Source organism: Dendrobates tinctorius, unplaced genomic scaffold (genome assembly GCF_039654945.1).
Source record: "Dendrobates tinctorius isolate UK_male_01 unplaced genomic scaffold, ASM3965494v1 ptg000011l, whole genome shotgun sequence".
Lineage (NCBI taxonomy): Eukaryota > Metazoa > Chordata > Amphibia > Anura > Dendrobatidae > Dendrobates > Dendrobates tinctorius.
Genome location: NW_027361679.1, coordinates 5,816,953 through 5,840,577, shown reverse-complemented (window position 1 = coordinate 5,840,577; position 23,625 = coordinate 5,816,953). Strand labels below are relative to the sequence as shown.

Here is a 23,625-nt window from a genome sequence, read left to right as displayed (position 1 = left end):
CTGGATTTTAGGGACGTATTCTCTGAGAGGGGTTGCTCAGAACTACCTCCACATCGAACCTATGACTGTGTGATTAGGTTAAAACCTGGGGCCAAATTGCCAAAGGCTAGTATGTTTAGTATTTCTGGTCCGGAGAGACAAGCTCTTAAAGACTACATTGCGGAGAGTCTAAGTAAAGGGCACATCCGGCCTTCATCCTCACCTGTAGCAGCGGGGTTTTTCTTCATTAAGAAGAAAGATGGGGGGTTACGCCCGTGTCTGGATTTCCGGGAGTTAAATCAGATTACGGTCCGTGATCCCTACCCGATGCCTCTAATCCCTGATTTGTTCAACCAGGTGGCTGGTGCGAAGTGGTTTTCCAAACTTGACCTCAGGGGGGCGTACAACCTCATAAGGGTCCGTCAGGGGGATGAGTGGAAGACGGCGTTTAATACCCCTGAAGGTCATTTTGAAAGCCTAGTTATGCCATTTGGGTTGACAACCGCGCCTGCTGTTTTCCAACATTTCATAAATGATGTATTCGCTCATGTGCTGGGGAAATTTGTGATTGTGTACCTGGATGATATCCTCATTTATTCGAGCGACCGGGGCACTCATTTAGAGCATGTCAGGCAGGTGTTGCAGTTGCTCCGTGAGAATAAGCTCTATGCTAAGCTTGAAAAATGCGTATTTTTTGTTCAGGAGTTGCCGTTTTTGGGATCTATTGTGTCCGCCGCAGGGTTTAAAATGGACGCCGCGAAGGTGCAAGCGGTGCTGCGATGGGAACGGCCTGATAATCTAAAAGAGCTCCAGCGGTTCCTTGGGTTTGCCAACTATTATAGGAAGTTTATTAAGAATTTTTCTACTATAGCCAAACCGCTCACGGACATGACGAGAAAAGGTACCAATCTCGCTATCTGGTCTGAGGTGGCGGTGCGTGCATTTGAGCTTCTGAAAAAACATTTTGCTTCAGCCCCCATTCTGGTGCAACCGGACGTATCTAAACCTTTTACTGTGGAGGTCAATGCGTCTGAGGTGGGAGTGGGGGCAGTACTGACACAGGGCTCGTCCTTGAGCAATATGCGTCCATGCGCCTACTTCTCCAAGAAGCTGTCGCCGGCCAAACGGAATTACGATATCGGCAACAGGGAGTTGTTGGTCATCAAATTGGCTTTTGAGGAATGGCAACACTTCTTGGAGGGGGCGGTCCACCAGGTCACAGTCATCACCGACCATAAAAACCTGCTCTATCTGGAGTCGGCCAAGCGTCTGTCTCCCAGGCCAGGCTCGCTGGGCATTTGTTTTTTACCCGATTTAACTTTCTGGTGACTTACCGTCCTGGGGCTAAAAACACCAAGGCGGATGCCTTGTCCAGGTGTTTTCCGGGGGGAGAACCTCGGGAAGATCTGGTACCCATCCTCCAGGAAGGTGTAGTGGTTTCGGCTCTCACGACTGAGATAGAGGCGGAGATTGCCGAGGCCCAGGAGGAGGTACCGCCAGGACTTCCTGCTAACAAGTCATTCGCACCCCTTCATCTTCATCTTAAGGTGTTGGGGGAACACCACGACTCTGTCCTGGCCGGGCGTCCAGGGGTTGGGGCACCTTGGAGCTGGTATCGCGCCGCTTCTGGTGGCCAAAGATCTGGCAGGGCGTGGTCTCGTACGTGGCAGCTTGCATCACGTGCGCCAGGGCCAAGTCGCCCAGATCCCGTCCTACTGGCACTCTACAGCCTCTGGGGGTACCTAGTAGGCCATGGACAGAAATCTCCATGGACTTTATCACGGACTTGCCGGCCTCGGCGGGGAACACGGTCATCCTGGTGGTGGTTGATCGATTTTCGAAGATGGCGCATTTTGTGTCGTTGCCTTCCTTGCCCAACGCGAAGACGTTGGCTCAGGTTTTTGTGCAGGAGGTGGTCAGACTACACGGAGTTCCGTCGGACATAGTGTCTGATAGGGGTACCCAGTTTGTGGCGAAGTTTTGGAAAGCTTTTTGCTCACGATTGGGGATCAAGTTGTCTCATTCGTCTGCGTTTCATCCGCAGTCAAATGGTCAAACTGAGCGCATGAACCAAAATCTGGAGCACTATTTGCGATGTTTTTTGTCTGACAACCAAGAGGAGTGGTCGACATTCCTTCCCTTGGCCAAGTTCGAGTTAAATAATCACCGCCAAGAATCATCGGGAGAGTCTCCGTTCTTTTGTGTTTACGGGCACCATCCTCAATTTTGTACCTTGCGTCAGGGTGGCTCTGGAGGTGTCCCGGAAGAGGACCAGCTAGGAGTTCAACTATCATCGGTCTGGAGGAATGTGAAACAGCGATTGCTGAGCATGAGTGCAAGGTACAAACGAGTGGCTGATGCTAGACGCGTGCCAGGTCCGGACCTGTGTGTGGGTGATTGGGTGTGGTTAGCTACTAAAAAACATAAAACTAAAAATTCCATCATTGAAATTGGGTCCAAGGTTTATTGGCCCTTTTAAGATTGCTGCCATCATTAACCCGGTTGCTTATCGGTTGGAACTTCCTGCGGTATACAAGATACACAACGTGTTTCACAGGGCTTTATTGAAAAAGGTGGTAGGCTCTGTGGACACGACGCCGATGCTACCTGCAGTCATGGTGGATGGCGATTTAGAGTTTGAAGTCTCCAAGGTGGTGGACTCTTGAGTACTGCGCCGTACTCTTCAGTATTTGGTACACTGGCGGGGGTATGGTCCGGAGGAGAGGTCTAGGGTATCAGCCGCGGACATACATGCGGATCGGCTGGTCAGTTCATTTCACCACCGTCATCCGGACAAGCCGGGTCCTATGAGTCTTGAGGGCCCTGGGGTGCCTCGTAGAAGACGGGGTTCTGTCATGTCGGACACTATTCACACCACAGCGTCCGGCAGGCAGCGGTAGTTCCATCTCCGTCCACTATAGCCTCAGTGGCGCCGGCTTGATTTTACTCAGGTTATTGGGGGTTAATCTAGCTGGAAATCAGGTGGGATGTTTGGTCACGCCCACGGTCTTTAAATAGTCGTGCTGGCCTATGGGCATCGCCGATTATAGCTTGTGTTTTATGCCAAGTGGTTCCGGTCTGGAGAGGAGGTGTTGGAGAGAGAAATTCATAGCTGGTGGCATATGATCCGTTGTTACCTTTTCGCCTTCCTATATTTGTGTTTTGTTTTGCCCTGTTCACATTACGGTATTGTCCTGTGTGTATGCGGCGCGGTGCGGTTTAAGTTCTCCCTGTCTATCACTACAGTGTGGGTTTTGGTGGTTTGACGACTCACTGGGTGGTGGGTGGAGGGTTCAGCTTAGGGCTGAGCAGGAGATAAGGAAAGGTTGGAGGCTCAGGCATTTGCACCATTAGCAAAAACCCTGGGTTGAGGGTCAGACAGGGTTTTCCCTAGTTGGAGGGAGTCCGCAGGGGCCCCGGGTATTTCAGCCTTCTTTGACCTAAGCCCCGCGTAACATTACTTCCCTTTTCTTTTCAATACATCATGTCATGCTACAGCTTAAAGAAAAAAACTGTCCTTGCAAAACCACATACTATGTCTGTTCTAAAGACTGGAGAAAAGTGATTAAAAACTTTAAAAACTTTGCAACCCCTTTTAACCTGCTTAAAAGGGAACAAAACAAGAATATTTAGTGAATAACCCAACGCAGGTAAAAATTCTCTTTTTAACAAAAACTGAAAAAAAGAAGTGAAAACTAAAACCTAAAAAAACTGATAAAATGTCACAAAAAGTGGAGAAAACCTAAAAGAAATAAAAAGGGAAAATGATTTTTAAAAGATTTTAAAACCAAAAAAAGTTGATAAAATCAAAAAGTATATAGTATATAAACTTTAAAAGAACCACTTAAAAAAAAAAAACACAATTAATTCAGGGAAAAACCGAGGGGGAAAAAGAAAAGGAAAAAAACAAAAGGTACAAATCAAGAAGTTGGTAAACCTTGGAAAAAGAACACTCCAAAAAGAAAATAAAAATCAGTACAACTTCCAACAATAAAAGGGTTAATGTAGAATGCAGGCACCCAACTTCCTCTTTTTTTTTTTTTTTTTTTCCCTTCCTGCGTCTCTCAGTGAAATCTTCTGAGAACAATGTAAGGGGAGGGGGGGGGGTCAGTGCCCAAAGACTCAGCTTTCCCAAAACTTCTAACACTGCAGTAACAAAAGCCTCTACCAAAAATGCAAAATAAAACATAAAATAGGGAAAAGCAGAGTCTCCAAAATATAACAATATGAAAAAAAAAAAAAAAATATATATATATATATATATATATATGTGTGTGTGTATAATATATAGATCAGGGGCACACTGCAGGCAAAGGAGGAAGTTTACAATAAAAAAAAAGGCAAAACTCTTTCTGTTTCAGATCTTTGCGGAGACCTGCAATGAATTCACATATAGACGTCCGGGGAGAGAGATCGAAAGCCCTTCTGTGACACGTCAAACAGCTGCTGACAACCGGTAACTGCCAATCACCCGTGGCGCTTTGGTTGGCACCGGGATGTATCACCCTCTGTCTGCTGGGAGACGGGAGCCGTGATATCCCACTAGATTATCACCCCTCCGTGTGCACCCGGGGACCGTGGTAATCTCTCCAGTGATCAGTCTGTGATATCCCCCCAGTCTGCCTGCATCTGCGTGTGTGCGGGGACTGTGGCAGCCGAGGGATTCACCTGTGATACCTCCCTTAAGCTGACACCTCCGTGTATGTGTGCGGGGACCGTGACAACCGTGGGATTCACCTGTGATACCTCCTTGAAGCTGACACCTCCGTGAATGTGTGCGGGGACCGTGACAGCTTTTTCAGAGGAATTCACCTGTGATATCCCGTCTAAGTCAAAACCTCTGCATTGTGCGGGGACGTGATTTGACTTAGTCAGAGAGACTCAGTCTTGTTATCGGTGTCTCAGCAGCCACAAATCAAGTCACAGTCTCCACCAACTCTCTCACCCGGATCTCAGACACACAGGATCACAGTAGACACTTAGCTTATCCCAGGGTTTGGATTTGCGCGTGGACTTTTTAACACTACCTGGGTTTGGTGACCACACTGACCGGCTAGAGTTGCTGACCCGGACTGGGCACAGGGAACATTCAGGTAAGATAACTAGATTTTCTTACCTTACTTATGGAGTTGCGCAAAACTCCGTTTCCATGAGCCAAGACATTGGCCGGCACCTCTGTCCTCTCCGGTCAGCAGGATCCCCGTGCGTTTTCGTCCACGGCCCCACGTTGGGCGCCAATTGATGTGGATTTTTTGGTTGGGTGAATTTACCCCTGTGTGTACTGTGGCCTGTCCTGATTAGACAGAGTCTTATTGAGCGCTCAAGGAAGGAAAGATGCCACACATGGTTAGCAGCAATACCTTCCAGCAGAACTCTGGAAACTTTATTCATATTCATGGTCTTTTATCAGTACGTATAAAGGAGTGGTTACTCATTAACATAAAGGCTTTACTTCTTATCTAATTGGTCAGTTTGAATACATGAACATACTGTATATGGGTGTCCGATTTGGGGTTACTTAGACACCACATGATTTACTGTCCGGAGTCTTGCACTCGTCAGCAAGTCTCCAATATCGGCTGGACCATCTGGCCTTGCTTCCTCATTCCCTATGTCTGCTAGATATTTCTCAAGTCACAAGACAATGAGATGACTGGGTAGCAGGTTATTTCCACCAACTAGTTATAAGGTTCAAACTGTGAATATGTATCTGTGTGCAGTATATATGAGTATATAGCAGTATATAGCCTATAGCAGGCAAGTGAGATCTAGATGAAATACATATGTATTTCCATAACATCCCTGTGTGGCACAGCCAAAAGTTTTACCATAACCAGGTTCCCCGCATCATGTTCCCACATGCTTTATGCATACATTAGCCCTCTGTGTCTGTACTGTTACACACTTAACATTATGGCTGGTTCATACAATCAGGGCAACTGTTACCACCCACCTTTCGTGTCTACCTCTTTCCTCATAGACTGTACGCTTGCGAGCAGGGCCCTCATTCCTCTTGGTATTTGTTATAATCTGTGATTATTGTTATGCTGTAATGTCTATTGTCTGTACAAATCCCCTCTGAATTGTAAAGTGCTATGGAATATGTCGGCGCTATAGAAATAAAATTTATTATTATTATTTATTATTATTAAATCTGCCCTCACCTCTGCTAAACAGGCCTACTTCACAACCCTCATATCTTCCCTATCCTACAACCCCAAACAGTTAATCAAAACTTTTAACTCCTTCCTCCTCCCACCACTGCCCTCTCCAACCTCCCTCATCTCTACTGAGGACTTTGCTACACAATTCAAAAATAAGATTGACCAAACAAGGCAAGTCTTCATTGTTCAAACACCACAACCCCTTTGTATACCAGACCAATGCCCAAATCCCATAACCTCACTCTCCAACATCACTGAAGGGGAGCTTAATTGTCTTCTCTCCAAATCGCACCTGTTATGAATGAGTCACCGGAGGAGGAAAAAACAAAAATGCAAGCTAAGTCCAGAAAACCAGAGAGGTTGGTAGCTAATGGATTGCAGACCCCTGATCCTATTCACACAACTAACAGTAGCCGTGGAGAGTTCCTACGGTGATCCTAGACACTTCGTCACAGCTGGAGAGCTAAATAAGCCTAAAGAAAGAAAGGGGAAATCTAAACTGCCCCAGAGCAGACCCCAAAGCAATAGACAGCCCCCAACATGTATTGTCGGTGAAAACAGATGAAAACACAAACACAGACAGAAAGACAGGCAGAGCAAACGATGGGGCCTAACTAACTAGATAGGAAAGGACAGAAAAGATGCTAGCTGCAATCCGCAAAAACCCTACCAAAAATGTCCCAACACATCTGATAAGAAAAACGGCCCTGAAGTCACTAGACTTCAAAATCCCTATATCAGCACTCCGATATATTCTGAAGACAGAGCAAAAGAGATTTAACCGATCAGAGACAAAATGGAAATTCAGCAAAGCCCCAACCGGGGCTGGCTGAACACAAAACTAAGCAAATCAGACAAAATCTCATGGAACAATAACAGAGCAAATCTTAGCATTCAGAAGACAGGAACTGAACTGGAGGCCAGAGCTCAGAGCAGAGAAATCACCAGCAACCTTACAAGGCGTCAGCAGCCTTATATCCACTCAGAGATTCCGGATGTCCAATCGCAATCCACCTGTTCAGATGAGAGGTTTCTCCCATCCAAATCAGTTTCACCACCTCCTTTCACCAGCAGAGGGAGTTCATAGGACATCAAAGGTGAACGAGAAAATGAGCTCACAACAGTACCTCCCCCTTGAGGAGGGGTCACCGAACCCTCATCCACGCCACCAGGGCGATCAGGATGGGCCCGATGAAAAGCACGAACCAATCTTTCGGCATGAATATTAGATGCAGAGACCCAAGAATTATCCTCCTGGCCATAACCCTTCCACTTAACCAAATACTGGAGTCTCTGTCTAGCCAGACGAGAATCCAGTATCTTCTCAACCTCATATTCCATATTACCTTCAACCAATACAGGGTCAGGAGGTGCCACCACAGGAACTACTGGCTCAACAAACCTCTTCAACAGAGACTTATGAAACACATTATGGATCTTAAATTTAAGAGGAAGAGCCAATCGAAAAGAGACTGGATTAAGAATCTCCAAAATCTTGTAAGGTCCAATAAATCTAGGTTTAAACTTTGGAGAAGCCACCTTCATAGAGATATTCTTTGATGACAACCAAACCATATCACCCACCTTAAACCGCGGACCAATGGTCCTATGCTGGTTGGAAAACCGCTGGGCCTTTTCCTGGGAGAGAGACAACTTATCCACCACTTGGTCCCAAATCTGGTGCATTCTCTCCACCACAGTGTCAACACCTGAGCAGGCAGAAGACTCCACCTGCCCTGAAGAGAATCGAGGCTTGAACCCAAAGTTACAAAAAAAAGGTGACATCAAAGTGGCAGAACTAGCTCTATTATTTAAAGCAAATTCGGCCAAGGGCAAAAATGAGACCCAATCATCCTGATCAACAGAGTTAAAACACCTCAAATAAAACTCCAAAGTCTGGATTGTTCTCTCCGTCTGCCCATTGGTCTGAGGGTGAAACGCAGAGGAGAAGGACAACTGAATTCCCAGCTTGGAACAAAAAGTCCTCCAAAATCTAGAGACAAACTGAACTCCTCTGTCAGATACAATGTTCTCAGGAATCCCATGCAAGCGAACCACCTGTTGCAAAAACAAGGGCACCAACTCTGAGGAAGATGGCAACTTAGGGAGTGGTACAAGATGGACCATCTTAGAGAATCTATCACAAATCACCCAGATAACAGTCATTCTCTGAGAGACAGGCAGATCAGAAATAAAATCCATTGAAATATGGGTCCATGGCCTCCTGGGCACCGGCAAAGGCATCAACAACCCACTAGAGCGAGAACAAGGTTTAGACCGGGAGCAAGTCCCACAGGACTGCACAAAATTCCTGACATTACGAGATAAGGCGGGCCACCAAAAAGACCGACTCACCAAATCTCTAGTACCAAAAATACCTGGATGACCAGCCAATGCGGAGCAATGATCTTCAGACATTACTCTCTTTCTCCACTGGTCAGGAACATACAATTTTCCAATGGGACAACGCTCAGGTTTGTGCTCCTGAAACTCTTCCAGAGCACGTCTCAAATCGGGTGAGATGGCAGAAAGAACTAGCCCCTCACCTAAGTTGGTAGAAGGCTTGGTCACAATAGTAGAATCAGCAAAGAAACTCCTAGAGAGGGCATCTGCCTTGACATTCTTAGTGCCTGGAAGAAAAGAGACCACAAAATCAAAATGTGTGAAAAACAAGGCCCACCTAGCCTGTCTAGGATTCAAGCGTTTGGCCGACTCAAGGTAAATCAAATTCTTGTGGTCAGTGAGGACCACGACTTGATGTCTAGCTCCCTCCAACCAATGTCTCCACTCCTCAAATGCCCATTTCATGGCTAACAGTTCCCGATTCCCCACATCATAGTTGCATTCAGTTGGGGAGAACATTCGGGAAAAGAAAGCACAGGGATTCATTTTAGATGTTACCGGATCTTTTTGGGACAAAACAGCTCCTGCACCAATCTCAGAAGCGTCCACCTCTACCTGAAACGGGAGTGAGACATCAGGTTGCCGCAAAACTGGAACATAAGTGAACCTCCGCTTCAGCTCCTGAAAGGAAGAAACAGCCTCTGGAGACCAATTCAGCACATCAGCACCCTTCTTAGTCAAATCAGTCAATGGTTTGGCAATACCAGAAAAATTAGCTATAAATTTATGATAAAAATTAGCAAAACCCTAAAACTTCTGGAGGGCCTTCAAAGAACTGGGCTGAACTGAACCCAATCATAAATGGCCTGTACCTTGGCTGGGTCCATTTCAATAGTTGACGGAGACAAAATAAATCCCAAAAATGAAATCCTCTGTACACCAAAAAGGCATTTTGATCCCTTTAATTCTCCCTCAAAATCCGGAACACAGTCCGAACATGTTCCACATGAGAGTTCCAATCCCAGGAAATGATCAAAATATCATCCAGATAGATGATCAAAAATGTATCCACAAAGTCCCGGAAAATATCATTCATGAAGCACTGGAAGACAGAAGGGGCATTAGTGAGCCCAAAAGGCATCACCAGGTACTCAAAATGTCCCTCCGGATTATTAAACGCCGTCTTCCATTCATCCCCATGCTTAATGCGAATGAGATTATACGCCCCCCTGAGGTCAAACATGGTAAACCAGCAAGCACCTTTTAACTCTGGAGAATAGATCAGAAATCAGGGGTAACGGATACTGATATTTAACAGTAATTTTGTTGAGGGAACGATAGTCAATACAAGGCCTTAATGAACCATCTTTCTTGGCCACGAAAAAAAACCCAGCACCCAAGGGTGAAGAGGATGGTCTAATATGACCCTTCTCCAACGACTCCTTTATATAAGATCGCATAACCTCGTGCTCGGGTACAGATAAATTGAAAAGTCGACCCTTGGGAAAATTAACACCCAGGGCTCAGCTCAATTGTACAGTCATAACTCCTATGAGGAGGCAAAGACGCAGACTTATTCTCACTAAATACATCATAAAAATCAGCCAAATAGTCAGGAACATCATGCGACTGGGGAGATGTGGAGAAAACAGGAGCGTCACTAAGAGCACACCGACAACCCCAACTCACCACAGACACAGATTTCCAATCCAAAACTGGATTATGGATTTGCAACCAGGGAAACCCCAGAACAATGGTATCATGCAAATTATGCAACACCAAAAATCTGCAATTTTCTTGATGGTCTGGGGCGACCCGCATTACCACCTGGGTCCAAAACTGAGGTTTATTCTTCGCCAAAGGAGTAGCATCAATACCCCTCAAAGGGATAGGTGTTGTGAGTTCATTTTCCCCTTCATTACTGAGGCCCGAGGAGCTCCCTCTTCTGGTGAAGAAAGGTAGTGAGCCTGATTGTCAAACACCTGAGGCTGATGATTGTGACTGGCTGAGTGGAGTTACGGACTGGATGTGATGCTGCCAACGCCCTTCTGCCCTGCGGGTGGTTTCTCTGTGGGATCCTTGGAGACCAGTCTGAATTCCTGCTCCTCCAAAGCTAAGTTTGCTGCTCGGCCTTTTGCTTTTTTGCTTTGACTTTGTTTTTGCATGGTTTTTCTGGATTTCTGCCATTCCCTGCTGGGGTGTGCTGAATTCATTTAGCTCTGTCTTCTGAAAATGCCTGAGTGCTGATTCAGTTTCTGAAGCCTAGCTGCTTCAGGGCCTTTTTCATATCAGCTGGTTGGCTTATGTCTTTGATAGGGTTTTGGCAGATTGCAGACTGCAGCCTTCCTGTCCTTTCCTATCTAGGTAGTTTTGGGGCCCCGTCTTTGCTCAGTCTATCTTTCTGTCTGTGTTAGTATCTTCATCTTGCTTCACCGTCATTATATGTTGGGGGCTGCCTATTGCTTTGGGGTCTGCTCTGGGGCAGTTTAGATTTCCCCTTTCTTTCTTTAGGCCTATGTATTTCTCCGGCTGTGATCGAGGGGTCTAGGGCATCGTAGGAACCCCCCACGGCTACTGCTAGTTGTGTTGATAGGTTCAGGGGTCTGCAATCTGATAGTTGCCAACTTCTCTGGTTTTCTGGACTTAGCTTGTATTTCTGCTTTTGCCTCCTACGGTGACTCATTCATAACAGATAGGCGTCCGCAGAGGTGTCATAGGAAACCCACAACGTTTAGCAAAATCCAAGTCCATCAGGTTCAGAGCCGCTCCTGAATCCACAAAAGCCTTAGCGGAAGATGTGGACAGGGAGCAGATCAGAGTAATTGCCAGAAGAAACTTAGGCTGTACACCACCCACAGCAAATGTGTGTGCAAAATGTTTCTCTCGTTTAGGGCAGACAGAAATAATATGAGAGGCATCTCCACAGAAAAAACACAGCTTATTACGCCTTCTGAACTCCTGACATTGCGCCCTAGAAAAAACTCTATCACATTGCATAGGTTCAGACATTTGTTCAACAGGTGGCAACATTTCTCGTGTAATTTTACGTTCACGAAAACGCCGATCAACCTGAATGGCTCATGACATAGAATCATCAAGACCAGAGGGAACAGGAAATCCCACCATAGTATCTTTTACAGTTTCTGACAAACCCTTCCGAAAGAGAGCTGCCAAGGCACCATCATTCCAGGTAGTAAGGACCGCCCACTTTTGGAATTTTTGACAGTACAACTCTGCAGAATCCTGACCCTGGCTCAATGCCAACAGGGCTTTTTCAGCTTGATCAATAGCATTAGGTTCATCATACAACAACCTCAAGGCTTGAAAAAATGTGTCCACATTAGTTAGAATAGGATCATCAGGTGTCAAAGAAAACGCCCAATCCTGGGGATCGCCACGCAGCAAAGAGATGACAATTTTAACCTGCTGCGCAGAGCTCCCCGGTGAGCTAGGCTTCAAGGCAAGAAATAATTTACAATTATTCTTAAAATTCAAAACTTTAGACCGATCCCCAAAAAACACATCAGGAGTAGGGATCTTTTGGTTCAGCAGCATGTGAATGAGCAAGATAGGCGGAAATTCCCCGCACTTCAGCAGTAGGCTTCTCCACATGATCAGACAATTGCTTAATCTCCATTAAGAAAAATTCCTCCTACAGCCCCAGAGAAAAAGAGGAAAAAATATACATAAAAAAAAAAATTCTGACATTTTTTTTTTACAATTCTTTCCTGCTATTGAGTACCCTAGAATCTGCGGTATGGCTGGTGATTCTGTTATGAATGAGTCACCGGAGGAGGAAAAAACAAAAATGCAAGCTAAGTCCAGAAAACCGGAGAGGTTGGTAGCTAACAGATTGCAGACCCCTGATCCTATTCACACAACTAACAGTAGCCGTGGAGTGTTCCTACAGTGATCCTAGACACCTCGTCACAGCCGGAGAGCTAAATAAGCCTAAAGAAAGAAAGGGGAAATCTAAACTGCCCCAGAGCAGACCCCAAAGCAATAGACAGCCCCCAACATGTATTGTCGGTGAAAACAGATGAAAACACAAACACATACAGAAAGATAGGCAGAGCAAATGATGGGGCCCCACTAACTAGATAGGAAAGGACAGAAAAAATGCTAGCTGCAATCCGCAAAAACCCTACCAAAAATGTCCCAACACGTCTGATAAGAAAAACGGCCCTGAAGTCACTAGACTTCAAAATCCCTATATCAGCACTCCGATATATTCTGAAGACAGAGCAAAAGAGATTTAACCGATCAGAGACAAAATGGAAATTCAGCAAAGCCCCAACCGGCTGAACACAAAACTAAGCAAATCAGACAAAATCTCATGGAACAATAACAGAGCAAAACGTAGCTTTCAGAAGACAGGAACTGAACTGGAGGCCAGAGCTCAGAGCAGAGAAATCACCAGCAGCCTTACAGGGCGTCAGCAGCCTTATATCCACTCAGAGATTCCGGATGTCCAATCGCAATCCACCTGTTCAGATGAGAGGTTTCTCCCATCCAAATCAGTTTCACCACCTCCTTTCACCAGCAGAGTGAGTTCATCGGACATCAAAGGTGAACAAGAAAATGAGCTCACAACAGCACCTCATCACCTGTGCACTCAACCCCATTCAATCCCACATCCTCCCCAACCTCACCACCACTCTTATCCCATCCCTAACCCACCTCTTCAACCTACCACTAACTTCTGGTACCTTCTCCTCTGCTTTCAAACATGCCACAATCACGCCTATCCTTAAAAAGCCAACCCTTGACCCAACTGCTATGTCCAGCTATCGCCCAATATTGCTGTTCCCATTCGCTCCCAAACTCCTGGAGCAGCATGTCCACGCTGAACTTTCCTCCCACCTCTCATCTAACTTACTCTTTGACAATCTACAATCTGGTTTCCACCCCCATCACTCCACTGAGACAGCCTGGACTAAAATTACTAATGACCTACTTAGCTGACAATACTCTATACTCCTCCTTCTAGACCTGTCCTCTGCTTTCAACACAGTTGACCACTGCCTCCTACTACAGATCTTCTCCTCCTCTGGCATCAAAGACCTTGCCCTATCCTAGATCTCCTCATACCTTTCCAACCTCAAATTCAGCATCTCCCACTCCCACACTATCTTCTCATCCCACCATCTCTCTGTTGGACTCCCCCAAAGCTCTGCTCTAGGACCCCTACTCTTCTCAATCTAAACACTTGCTGGGACAGCTCATAAAGTCCCATGGATTCTAGAACCACCTTTATGCTGATGACACTCAGATCTACCTCTCTGTCTCAGATGTCATCTCTCTGCTGTCCAGAATCTCGGAGTGTCTATCAGCCATATCCTCCTTCTCTTCTCGCTTCCTCAAACTCAATGAGGACAAATCTGAAATCATCATCTTTCCTGAATCTCACAGATCTTCCTTACCTGACTTATCTATCACATTAATGACATAATGCTTTCCCCCGTACCACAAGTCCACTGCCTCGGAGTAACCGTTGACTCTGCCCTGTCCTTCAAACTGCAAATCTAAGCTGTTTCTACCTCCTGTCGCCTCCAGCTTAAAAATATTTCCAGAATCTGTCCTTTCCTCAACCCTCAGTCTAATAAAATGCTTGTGCATGCCCTCATCATCTCCCGCCTCGACTACTGCAACATCCTTTTCTATGGCCTCCCTGCTAACACCCTCACACCTCTCCAGTCCATCCTTAACTCTGCTGCCCGACTAATTCATCTCTCTCCTCACTACTCCTCTGCGAATCTATTCACTGGCTTCCATTCCCTCAGCGTATCCAGTTCAAATTGCTAATACTGACCTACAAGGCCATCTATAACCTTTCTCTTTCATATATCTAATCTCCCGATATCTTCCCTCACGTAATCTCCGGTCCTCCCAAGACCTCCTTCTCACCTCCACACTTATTCACTCCTCACCCAACTGCCTCCAAGACTTCTCCCAAATATCTCCCATCCTCTGGAATTCTTTGCCCCAACACATCCAACTATCAACCACATTCAGATCCTTCAGAATCTGAAAAACCCACCTCTTCAGAAAAACTTACATCCTGCAATGACCCTGCTGCCTCCTCACCACTACCACAGTTACCGCCTCACCATCACCAAAGCTGCTGCAACCCCACAATCTACTGTCTCCTTCCCCACCATCCTGTAGAATGTAAGCCCACAAGGGCAGAGTCATCTCCCCCCTGTGATTGTTAGTTTGCTTACTGTAAGTGATATCTGTAATTTGTATGCAACCCCTTCTCATGTGCAGCACCATGGAATCAATGGTGCTATATAAATAAATAATAATAAAAATAATAATAATATTTTAATTATTACAGGTTAAACCCGGCTCTAGCTGTGCAGTATTTGGCTTGGGAGGAGTCGGCTTGTCGGTGATTATTGGATGTAAAGTGGCCGGAGCTTCCAAAATTATTGGAATTGATTTGAACAGTGAGAAATTTGCAAAAGCCTTAGAATGCGGCGCCACTGAATGTATCAACCCAAAAGATTATGACCGCCCTATCCATGAAGTGTTGGCAGAGAAGACTGATGATGGAGTTGATTATGCCTTTGAGGTCATTGGAAACACTGGAGTCATGGTTAGTAAATGAACTGTTATGAGATGTTCACACATTCTGTATTTTAGTATATCTTTAATTCTCATTCATTTGTTTAGGAATCTGCTCTGTTTTCTTCTCACTTTGGCTGTGGAACCACTGTAATTATTGGAGTAGCTGATTCAAATGCCAAGATGACTTTGGATCCATTGTTGCTTCTCACTGGTCGAACCCTAAAAGGATCATCATTTGGGGGTAATACATTATGAAACAAAAGCAAGAAATGGAAAGTAGGAGTTGAAAAAAGGTTAATATGGTTGTGAACAAAAATTAATAAACTATGTAGGATAGATCCTGTGATGTAAATCTCCTTCACAAACTCCAACTATCACAGGTCTTTGATAATAATGGTCCTCTCATAGAACCCCTGCATCTATTATCATTATATCATTATACCCCAGTGTTTGAGTTTGAAGTGTCATGGCATTATGGATCTAACCTACATATCAAACAAACACATTTAGGGATATCTACAGTATGGCAGTATGGCATAAAGGCAAAATGGATAAGTAGATCTAAACCAATGAAGTCACTGCTTCTACAAGTCTTCAAATAAATAAAGTTGGAAGTTGGCCATTTCCTATGGGAACTTTTCCTTTGTAATAGTTTTTAATAATGTGTCTCCATTGAATAGGACTACAACCCCTGGCAAAAATTATAGAATCACCAGCCATGGAGGATGTTCATTTAGTTGTTTAATTTTGTAGAAAAAAAAGCAGATCACAGACATGGCACAAAACTAAACTCATTTCAAATGGCAACTTTCTGGCTTTAAGAAACACTAAAAGAAATCAAGAACAAAAAATGTTGTAGTCAGTAATGGTTACTTTTTTTAAACCAAGCATAGGGAAAAAATTATGGAATCACTCAATTCTGAGGAAAAAATTATGGATTCATGAAAAACAAACCAACAAAAAAACACTCCAACACATCACTAGTATTTTGTTGCACCACATCTGGCTTTTAAAACAGCTTGAAGTCTCTGAGGCATGGACTTAATGAGTGTCAAACAGTACTCTTCATCAATCTGGCTCCAACTTTCTCTGATTGCTGTTGCCAGATCAGCTTTACAGGTTGGAGCCTTGACATGGACCATTTTCTTCAACTACCACGAAAGATTTTCAATTGGATTGAGATCCAGACTATTTGCAGGCCATGACATTGACCTTATGTGTCTTTTTTCAAGGAATGTTTTCACAGTTTTTGCTCTATGGCAGGATGCATTATCATCTTGAAAAACTATTTCATCATCCCCAAACATCCTTTCAATCAATGGGATAAGAAAAGTGTCCAAAAATATCAACATAAACTTGTGCATTTATTGAAGATGTAATGACAGCCATCTCCCCAGTGCCTTTACCTGACATGCAGCCCCATATCTTCAATGACTGGAAATTTGCATGTTCTCTTCAAGCAGTCCTCTTTATAAATGTCATTAGAATGGCACCAAACAAAAGTTCCAGCATCATCACCTTGCCCAATGCAGATTCACAATTCATCACTGAATATGACTTTCATCCAGTTATCCACAGTCCACAATTGCTTTTCCTTAGCCCATTGTAACTGTTAGGAGTGGCAGAAGGCACTAAATAAAAAATATAAATGAAGTGCCTTCGCCACTCGGGGTCCACCGTGCGGTAGATGGAAAAACCGCAGCTAGATGAAGACAGAGCACTAAGGCGGTAATGTGCACGGGGTTAACTAACACCCAAGTGCACAAAGCAAGCTCTGTTGAAGTCACAGAGCTGCAAGTAGTTAATAATAACTACAATGGTGCTGAGCCTGCTAACTGCACAGGTACTCAGCAACACACAAGCGGTAGATGAACAACGGAGTAGTTATTTAACTGCACTACATCCGCAAGGACCTACCGTATAAACTTGTGAGTAAAGCGTCGCAACCGTGAACGCACAAATAAGCTGCAACTGCAGCGCGGCGAGGATAGTGCCGCAGAGAGACACCACTAAACGCAGGCGCGATGTCAGACGCTAGCAGGCGATAATGGAGCAATGGCGCGCTGGCGCTAATACTGGCTATAGCTCATTCCCTCACACAGACGTAATAACCAAGGAAGGGGGTTTCAAATGAGTCATTCACCAGTCCAAGCATCCATCAACATACACACTGCAGCAAGTATGACTATACTAGCGCATGGCAGAACAGCCATGCGCACTTTTTATAGCAAACGGGACCTTCCGGAAGTCTCCAGAACTCTGAGCTAGACCAATAGAATCAGGAGCAGGACCTGAGTACCTGACTCCTGAAGTCCAATGGGAGATCGTCCCACGAGCATGCTCAGAGGATGGGATGAAGGACTTAGCCTCCGGAGAGAGTTGCTGCAAAGCCATCTCCTCAGCAATCTCTTCTGCAGTGGACAGAGAGCAGGAGAATGCAGGATGTGAGGGTCTAGATTCCTGCATAGTCAGGGCAGAAATCTGACTCCTAACATTGCCCCCCCCTCCCTGAACCCTCTGGTCCACCAGCCTGTGCCCACCAGTGGCACAGGCCTCAGACTCGTCCAAAGGTGAACCTGATGTCCTGGTAGGTGAAACTGAAAACCGGGACACTCGGAAGGTAGCAGTTGAGGCCAGGTCGCCAGGTTTCAGGAGGAACACCCGGGAGATAATGGGAGCGGGACTCTCAGGAGAACGCCGCCGTGTATCGATGGGTGTCGTCACACGCCATCTGGGAAGGCAATCACGAGCACATGAGGTGCATGCCCGAATAAATCTTTTCACGTCCCGAGCCCTATGTGGCCACCAATACGATGCGGCCAAAGACTTCGTTGTCTGCATATAGCCTCGATGGCCGTCCGCATTGGACGCGTGTGCCCACGCGAGAGTCTTAGGCCGCAAGTGAGGAGGAACAAAAGTCTCGCCGACCGACTCACAGTCAGACCATTGCGGGGTGCTGTCTTCCTGGGGAGCAGCGTGCAGATGGTGACAACCGCAAATGGACACTTGAGCTGGCTGTGTCTCAAAAATGGCACGAGACACCTCCATGGGGTCTGGGGGAAGAACCTCTGGCTCGGGCGGCTCCAGAGGCTCAAAAAAATTGGGAGCCGGAGTACCTCTCAGCTTGGAGTGAGCACAGTCCATACTGCGCTCCGAAAAACGGAGGTGAATACGGGTGGAGACGGAAATTGACTCCTCCAGAGTGGTAGGGATCTCTCTAGTAGAGAGAGCATCCTTGACGTGCTCTGCTATCGGACCACTCCAGCTCGGACACCAGTGTCCGAAAACGGACGGCGTATTGGCTAACCGAGAGGGATCCCTGAGTCAAGGCAAGCAGCTGCAGAGAGGTGTCGTGTGTGACCCGTGGACCGAGGAAGACTTGCTTGATGGCTGCTAGCAAGTGAGCAGCGGTCCGAATCTCGGGGTCACCACGCTCCCATAAAGGCGTAGCCCATTCCAACGCCTTGCCCGACTGTAGGGAAATAATAAAGGCCACCTTGGCCCATTCTGTAGGGAATTGTGCAGCCAGCAGCTCCAGGTGGAATGGGCCCTGGCTGATGAAACCCCTGCAGGAGGCGCCATCCCCAGAGTATTTATCGGGCAACGGGAGGCGGGTAACTGTCGGCGCAAGGGAGGACATGAACATACAGTCATATGTAAAAGTTTGGGCACCACTATTAATGTTAACCTTTTTTCTTTATAACAATTTTGGTTTTTGCAACAGCTATTTCAGTTTAATATATCTAATAACTGATGGACTCAGTTATATTTCTGGATTCAAATGAGGTTTATTGTACTAACAGAAAATGTGCAATCTGCATTTAAACAAAATTTGACCGGTGCAAAAGTATGGGCACCCTTATCATTTTCTTGATTTGAACACTCCTAACTACTTTTTACTGACTTCCTGAAGCACTAAATTGGTTTTGTAACCTCATTGAGCTTTGAACTTCATAGCCAGGTGTATCAAATCATGAGAAAAGGTATTTAAGGTGGCCACTTGCAAGTAGTTCTCCTATGAAGAGTGGCATCATGGGCTCCTCAAAACAACTCTCAAATGATCTGAAAACAAAGATTATTCAACATAGCTTTTCAGGGGAAGGATACAAAAAGTTGTCTCAGAGATTTAACCTGTCAGTTTCCACTGTGAGGAACTTTTTGTATCCTTCCCCTGAAAAGCTATGTTGAATAATCTTTGTTTTCAGATCATTTGAGAGTTGTTTTGAGGAGCCCATGATGCCACTCTTCATAGGAGAACTACTTGCAAGTGGCCACCTTAAATACCTTTTCTCATGATTTGATACACCTGGCTATGAAGTTCAAAGCTCAATGAGGTTACAAAACCAATTTAGTGCTTCAGGAAGTCAGTAAAAAGTAGTTAGGAGTGTTCAAATCAAGAAAATGATAAGGGTGCCCATACTTTTGCACTGGTCAAATTTTGTTTAAATGCAGATTGCACATTTTCTGTTAGTACAATAAACCTCATTTGAATCCAGAAATATAACTGAGTCCATCAGTTATTAGATATATGAAACTGAAATAGCTGTTGCAAAACCCAAAATTGTTATAAAGAAAAAAGGTTAACATTAATAGTGGTGCCCAAACTTTTACATATGACTGTACACCCTACCGCATCTGTGAGTGCCTGTACAGCAGCATCAGTGGCCTGCGCAGCTGCGAGAGCCCTCTCAAGTGTGGCCAAGCGACCCTCAAGCTGCCGCACACACTGCAGGAGTTGCTGCTGTTCTGTCATCTCTAGCCAGACCCTGGCGCTAGCATAATGTTAGGAGTGGCGGAAGGCACTAAATAAAAAATATAAATGAAGTGCCTTCACCACTCAGGGTCCACCGTGCGGTAGATGGAAAAACCGCAGCTAGATGAAGACAGAGCACTAAGGCTGTAATGTGCACGAGGTTAACTAACACCCAAGTGCACAAAGCAAGCTCTGTTGCAGTCACAGAGCTGCAAGTAGTAAATAATAACTGTCACGCTCGAGCCTTGGCTGAATGGTGCGAGCCGGGGGTTTGTGGCCCCACTGCGCCACAAACCGGACTACCCTGGAAGGGGCGTGACTACGACAGCTACCTCGGTCTTCACTGGAGCCTCTGATGGTGAGGTCAGGCTTGTGCGGCTGTTGGGTGCCACTCAAGGGTGGTGTCTGGCTGTAGCTGCTGGTCTCACTCGGTGACATGTCACTTTGACAGAAGCTATAGACAGGCAGGCAGGTAGACACGACAGGCACGGCTGAGACACTGGGTAAGCAGGCGTGGCTAGGAGACACAGGGCAGGCGGGCATGGCTAGGAGACACAGGACAGGCGGGCACGGCTTGGAGACACAGGACAGGCGGGCACGGCTTGGAGACACAGGACAGGCGGGCACGGCTTGGAGACACAGGACAGATTGGCGTGGTATGAGAAGGAGCAGGTAGGGACCTGTTCACACAGCAGGTGTAGGCAGGAGGGAGTGGTGTATGCTGGAGCAGGATTTGAACCTGTTCACACAGGAGGTGCAGGTATGGATATAGGCAGGAGTGTGGAGTAGGCTGAGCTGCAGGAGTGCGGCGTAGGCTGGGCGGCAAGCGAGCCGGGCAGGCAGAGCGGCTAGAGAGCTGAGCAGGCAGAGCGGCTAGAGAGCTGAGCAGGCAGAGCGGCTAGAGAGCTGAGCAGGCAGAGCGGCTAGAGAGCTGAGCAGGCAGAGCGGCTAAGGAGCAGAGCGGCTAAGGAGCCAAGCAGGCAGAGCGGCCAGGGAGCCGTGCAGACAGAGCGGCCAGGGAGCAGACGCACAGATAGGGAGGACACAAGGAAAGACACGACAGAGAAGGAACCACAGACAAGGAGACGGACAGACAGAGGTAAGACTGAGTTCAGGAGTTCAGACAGACAGGGACAAAGACACAAGGACCAGGATATTCTGCCTCCTGGCAGGCGGACAGAGAACAGACAAGGCACTGGGAACAAGACTCAAGGGCCAGGATATTCTGCCTCCTGGCAGGCGGACAGAGAAATGCTAGGCAAGGTACCAAGACACAGGAATATGCAGTAAGAGCCTTCAGAGAAGGCAAGACATAGGACAGGGCCTGGCTGGCTCAGCAGCAAGGAGCTAACTGAGTTTAGACATTGCTCAAGCAAAGGTCAGTGGGTGTGGCGAAACTAAATAGTCAAGGGCTCTAGGTGATTGGTAAGGGACATGTTACACAGGTGCACCCTGACTGCATAAGAACCAGAGAGTTCAGGCGCCGCCCCCCTATACACACAGTCAGGAAACATGGAGAGCAAGCAGGAAAACTAGAGGCATAGCACCTGGAGCTCAGGGCTGGCAACAGACATAGTTCACAGCATGGCTTGAAGCAGAAAGTAAGTTGGTGTGCGGGGAATGGGAGGCCATGCAGTGATGCCAGCAGGGTTGTTACAGTACCCCTCCCTTTACGGCCCCTCTTCCTCAAGCCTGCCAGAATGACCTGCTGAAGGAGTGTGGGACCACACACAGTCCAGGCTAACATGATATTCATCAGGTCGAATAGATTGTGTGCCATCAGGGATCCCAGATTACCCGGTTTCTTGGTGCCTGATGGAGTCATCTTCCAACACAAAGGGTATAAGGACTTGGATTTCTTCCTCCTGGATAGCAGAAAGCAGGGACCTGGAAGCCTCAGACTTGACCCCTACATCAGCCGGCCATCTGGAAACAGAAGAGACCTTCACTGAGACCAACTTCAGCCTGATATCCCAAGTAAATTGGACCTCCTCCTTAGTATCTTCATTAGCCGGCCAACTAGAAGTTGAGGGTACCCACACAGGATCCATCCTTCACCCATTATTAGAAGAGAACTGGACCTGTTCCTCTGGGTTGGTAAAAAGCAGACGTACAAGAGCTTCTGCTCCAACTTCTTCATCCACCTGCCACATGGAATCTGAAGGCATCCGTACAGGATCCATCTTCTGCCCATGGCCTAAAGAAAAATTTTCAAGCAACAGGGATGCTTCTGGGAACTGGTCACAGGAGGTGTGTGGAGAGGGCGCCACTGCTTCCTTTTCTTCAGTGACATCAGCACACCATGACCCAATAGCCAGCAGAATAGATGGGGAAGGTAACACTGTAGCCTGACCTTGTAACATTGGAACTAGATACCTTTGGTGACTAGGTAGCTCCAAGTGCGGCACCACACTGGGTCTTCGGACCGGAACGGGCAGTAGAGTATCCGGCTCAGAAGGACCGATGGGCAAACTGGTCATCAAGTGTAAAATGAACTTCTCCAAATATAATGCTCCGATTTGGAGCTGTAGTTGTCCCTTCGACACTCGACTGTTCATAAGTAGGGCACGACCATCACCAAACACCGTCACCGGATTCTGGAGCTGTGGAACAGGAACCCTACACAGACTCCGTCTGGCTTGCAGCTTTAACACATCTGCAGGGCCGAAGCTCCCACAAGGCACACAAACAGTCACCGATCTTAGTGAGGAGGAGGGACTCTTACCAAGGGCAGCCTCTCCCACTGACCCAAGGTTTTGAAGCTTGCGCTCCTTCGGACTGAAGCCGTCCGGGTGTTCCACACAACCGCAACAATACTGTATGCTCATCTTACGACTGGTTTCAGGCTGCTGCTTTGCCAGCCCACTCTTAACAGTCTTCTTGGGTTCAACTCGAGTAGCTGCTTTAACAGGTGGAGGAACTAAAGGGTTTCGGACGGCGGTCGCGGTCTGACGAGGCGGTTTCTTCACTGGTTTCGCCCGTTTGGCGTCCTCTCAGATCTGGAAAGGGAAGACTTGGCAGACGTAGCTGGACTGGGTACTTCGAAGGCTTTACGGAAGGCCACTAGGAAGGCCTCTAGGTCCGTGATGATAGGATCCCCTGCTTCCCAGAGGGGACAGATCCACATCAAAGCTTCTCCTGCTAAGTAGGACATTATATATCCAACTTTGACCCAATCAGAGGGGAAACAGGCTGAATTCCACTCTATGTACCGCAGGCACTGCTCCAGGAACCCTTGGCACTCCTTAGGATCTCCATAGAACCTTGGAGGATCTTCAGGGTCAAGCCTTTCATAAGCCAGGAGCTGGTCGTAGATGGCATTGGAGACAATGATGGGTTCAGAAATCTCAACAGTCGGAACCACACAGGGCGGAACAAATTCTTCCAGATGCTCATACTGGCAGAGAGAAAGTCCCTCATGCTCTGCAAGCAGAAGGACATGGGACTCAGCGGGGACCATGGCCTGAGCAAACTGTCACGCTCGAGCCTTGGCTGAATGGCGCGAGCCGGGGGTTTGTGGCCCCACTGTGCCACAAACCAGACTACCCTGGAAGGGGCGTGACTACGACAGCTACCTCGGTCTTCACTGGAGCCTCTGACGGTGAGGTCAGGCAGATAGCTGTGGGGTGACACTCCAGGGTGGTGTCTGGCTGTGGCTGCTGGTCCCACTCGGTGACAAGTCACTTTGACAGAAGCTATAGACAGGCAGGCAGGTAGACACGACAGGCACGGCTGAGACACTGGGCAAGCAGGCATGGCTTGGAGACACAGGGCAGGAGGGCACGGCTTGGAGACACAGGACAGGCGGGCACG

The 23,625-nt window shown here is 46.9% G+C and overlaps 1 protein-coding gene across 1 annotated transcript in view; it reads left to right on the top strand.

The window, feature by feature from the left end:
* Positions 1–23,625, top strand: part of LOC141100823 (alcohol dehydrogenase 1-like) — a 104,749-nt gene that overhangs the window by 58,757 nt on the left and 22,367 nt on the right. The window contains exons 6-7 of the mRNA XM_073589500.1: positions 14,827–15,087; positions 15,165–15,300. Of these exons, the coding sequence (XP_073445601.1) occupies positions 14,827–15,087; positions 15,165–15,300 (397 nt within the window). The remainder of the gene's footprint in view (positions 1–14,826; positions 15,088–15,164; positions 15,301–23,625) is intronic.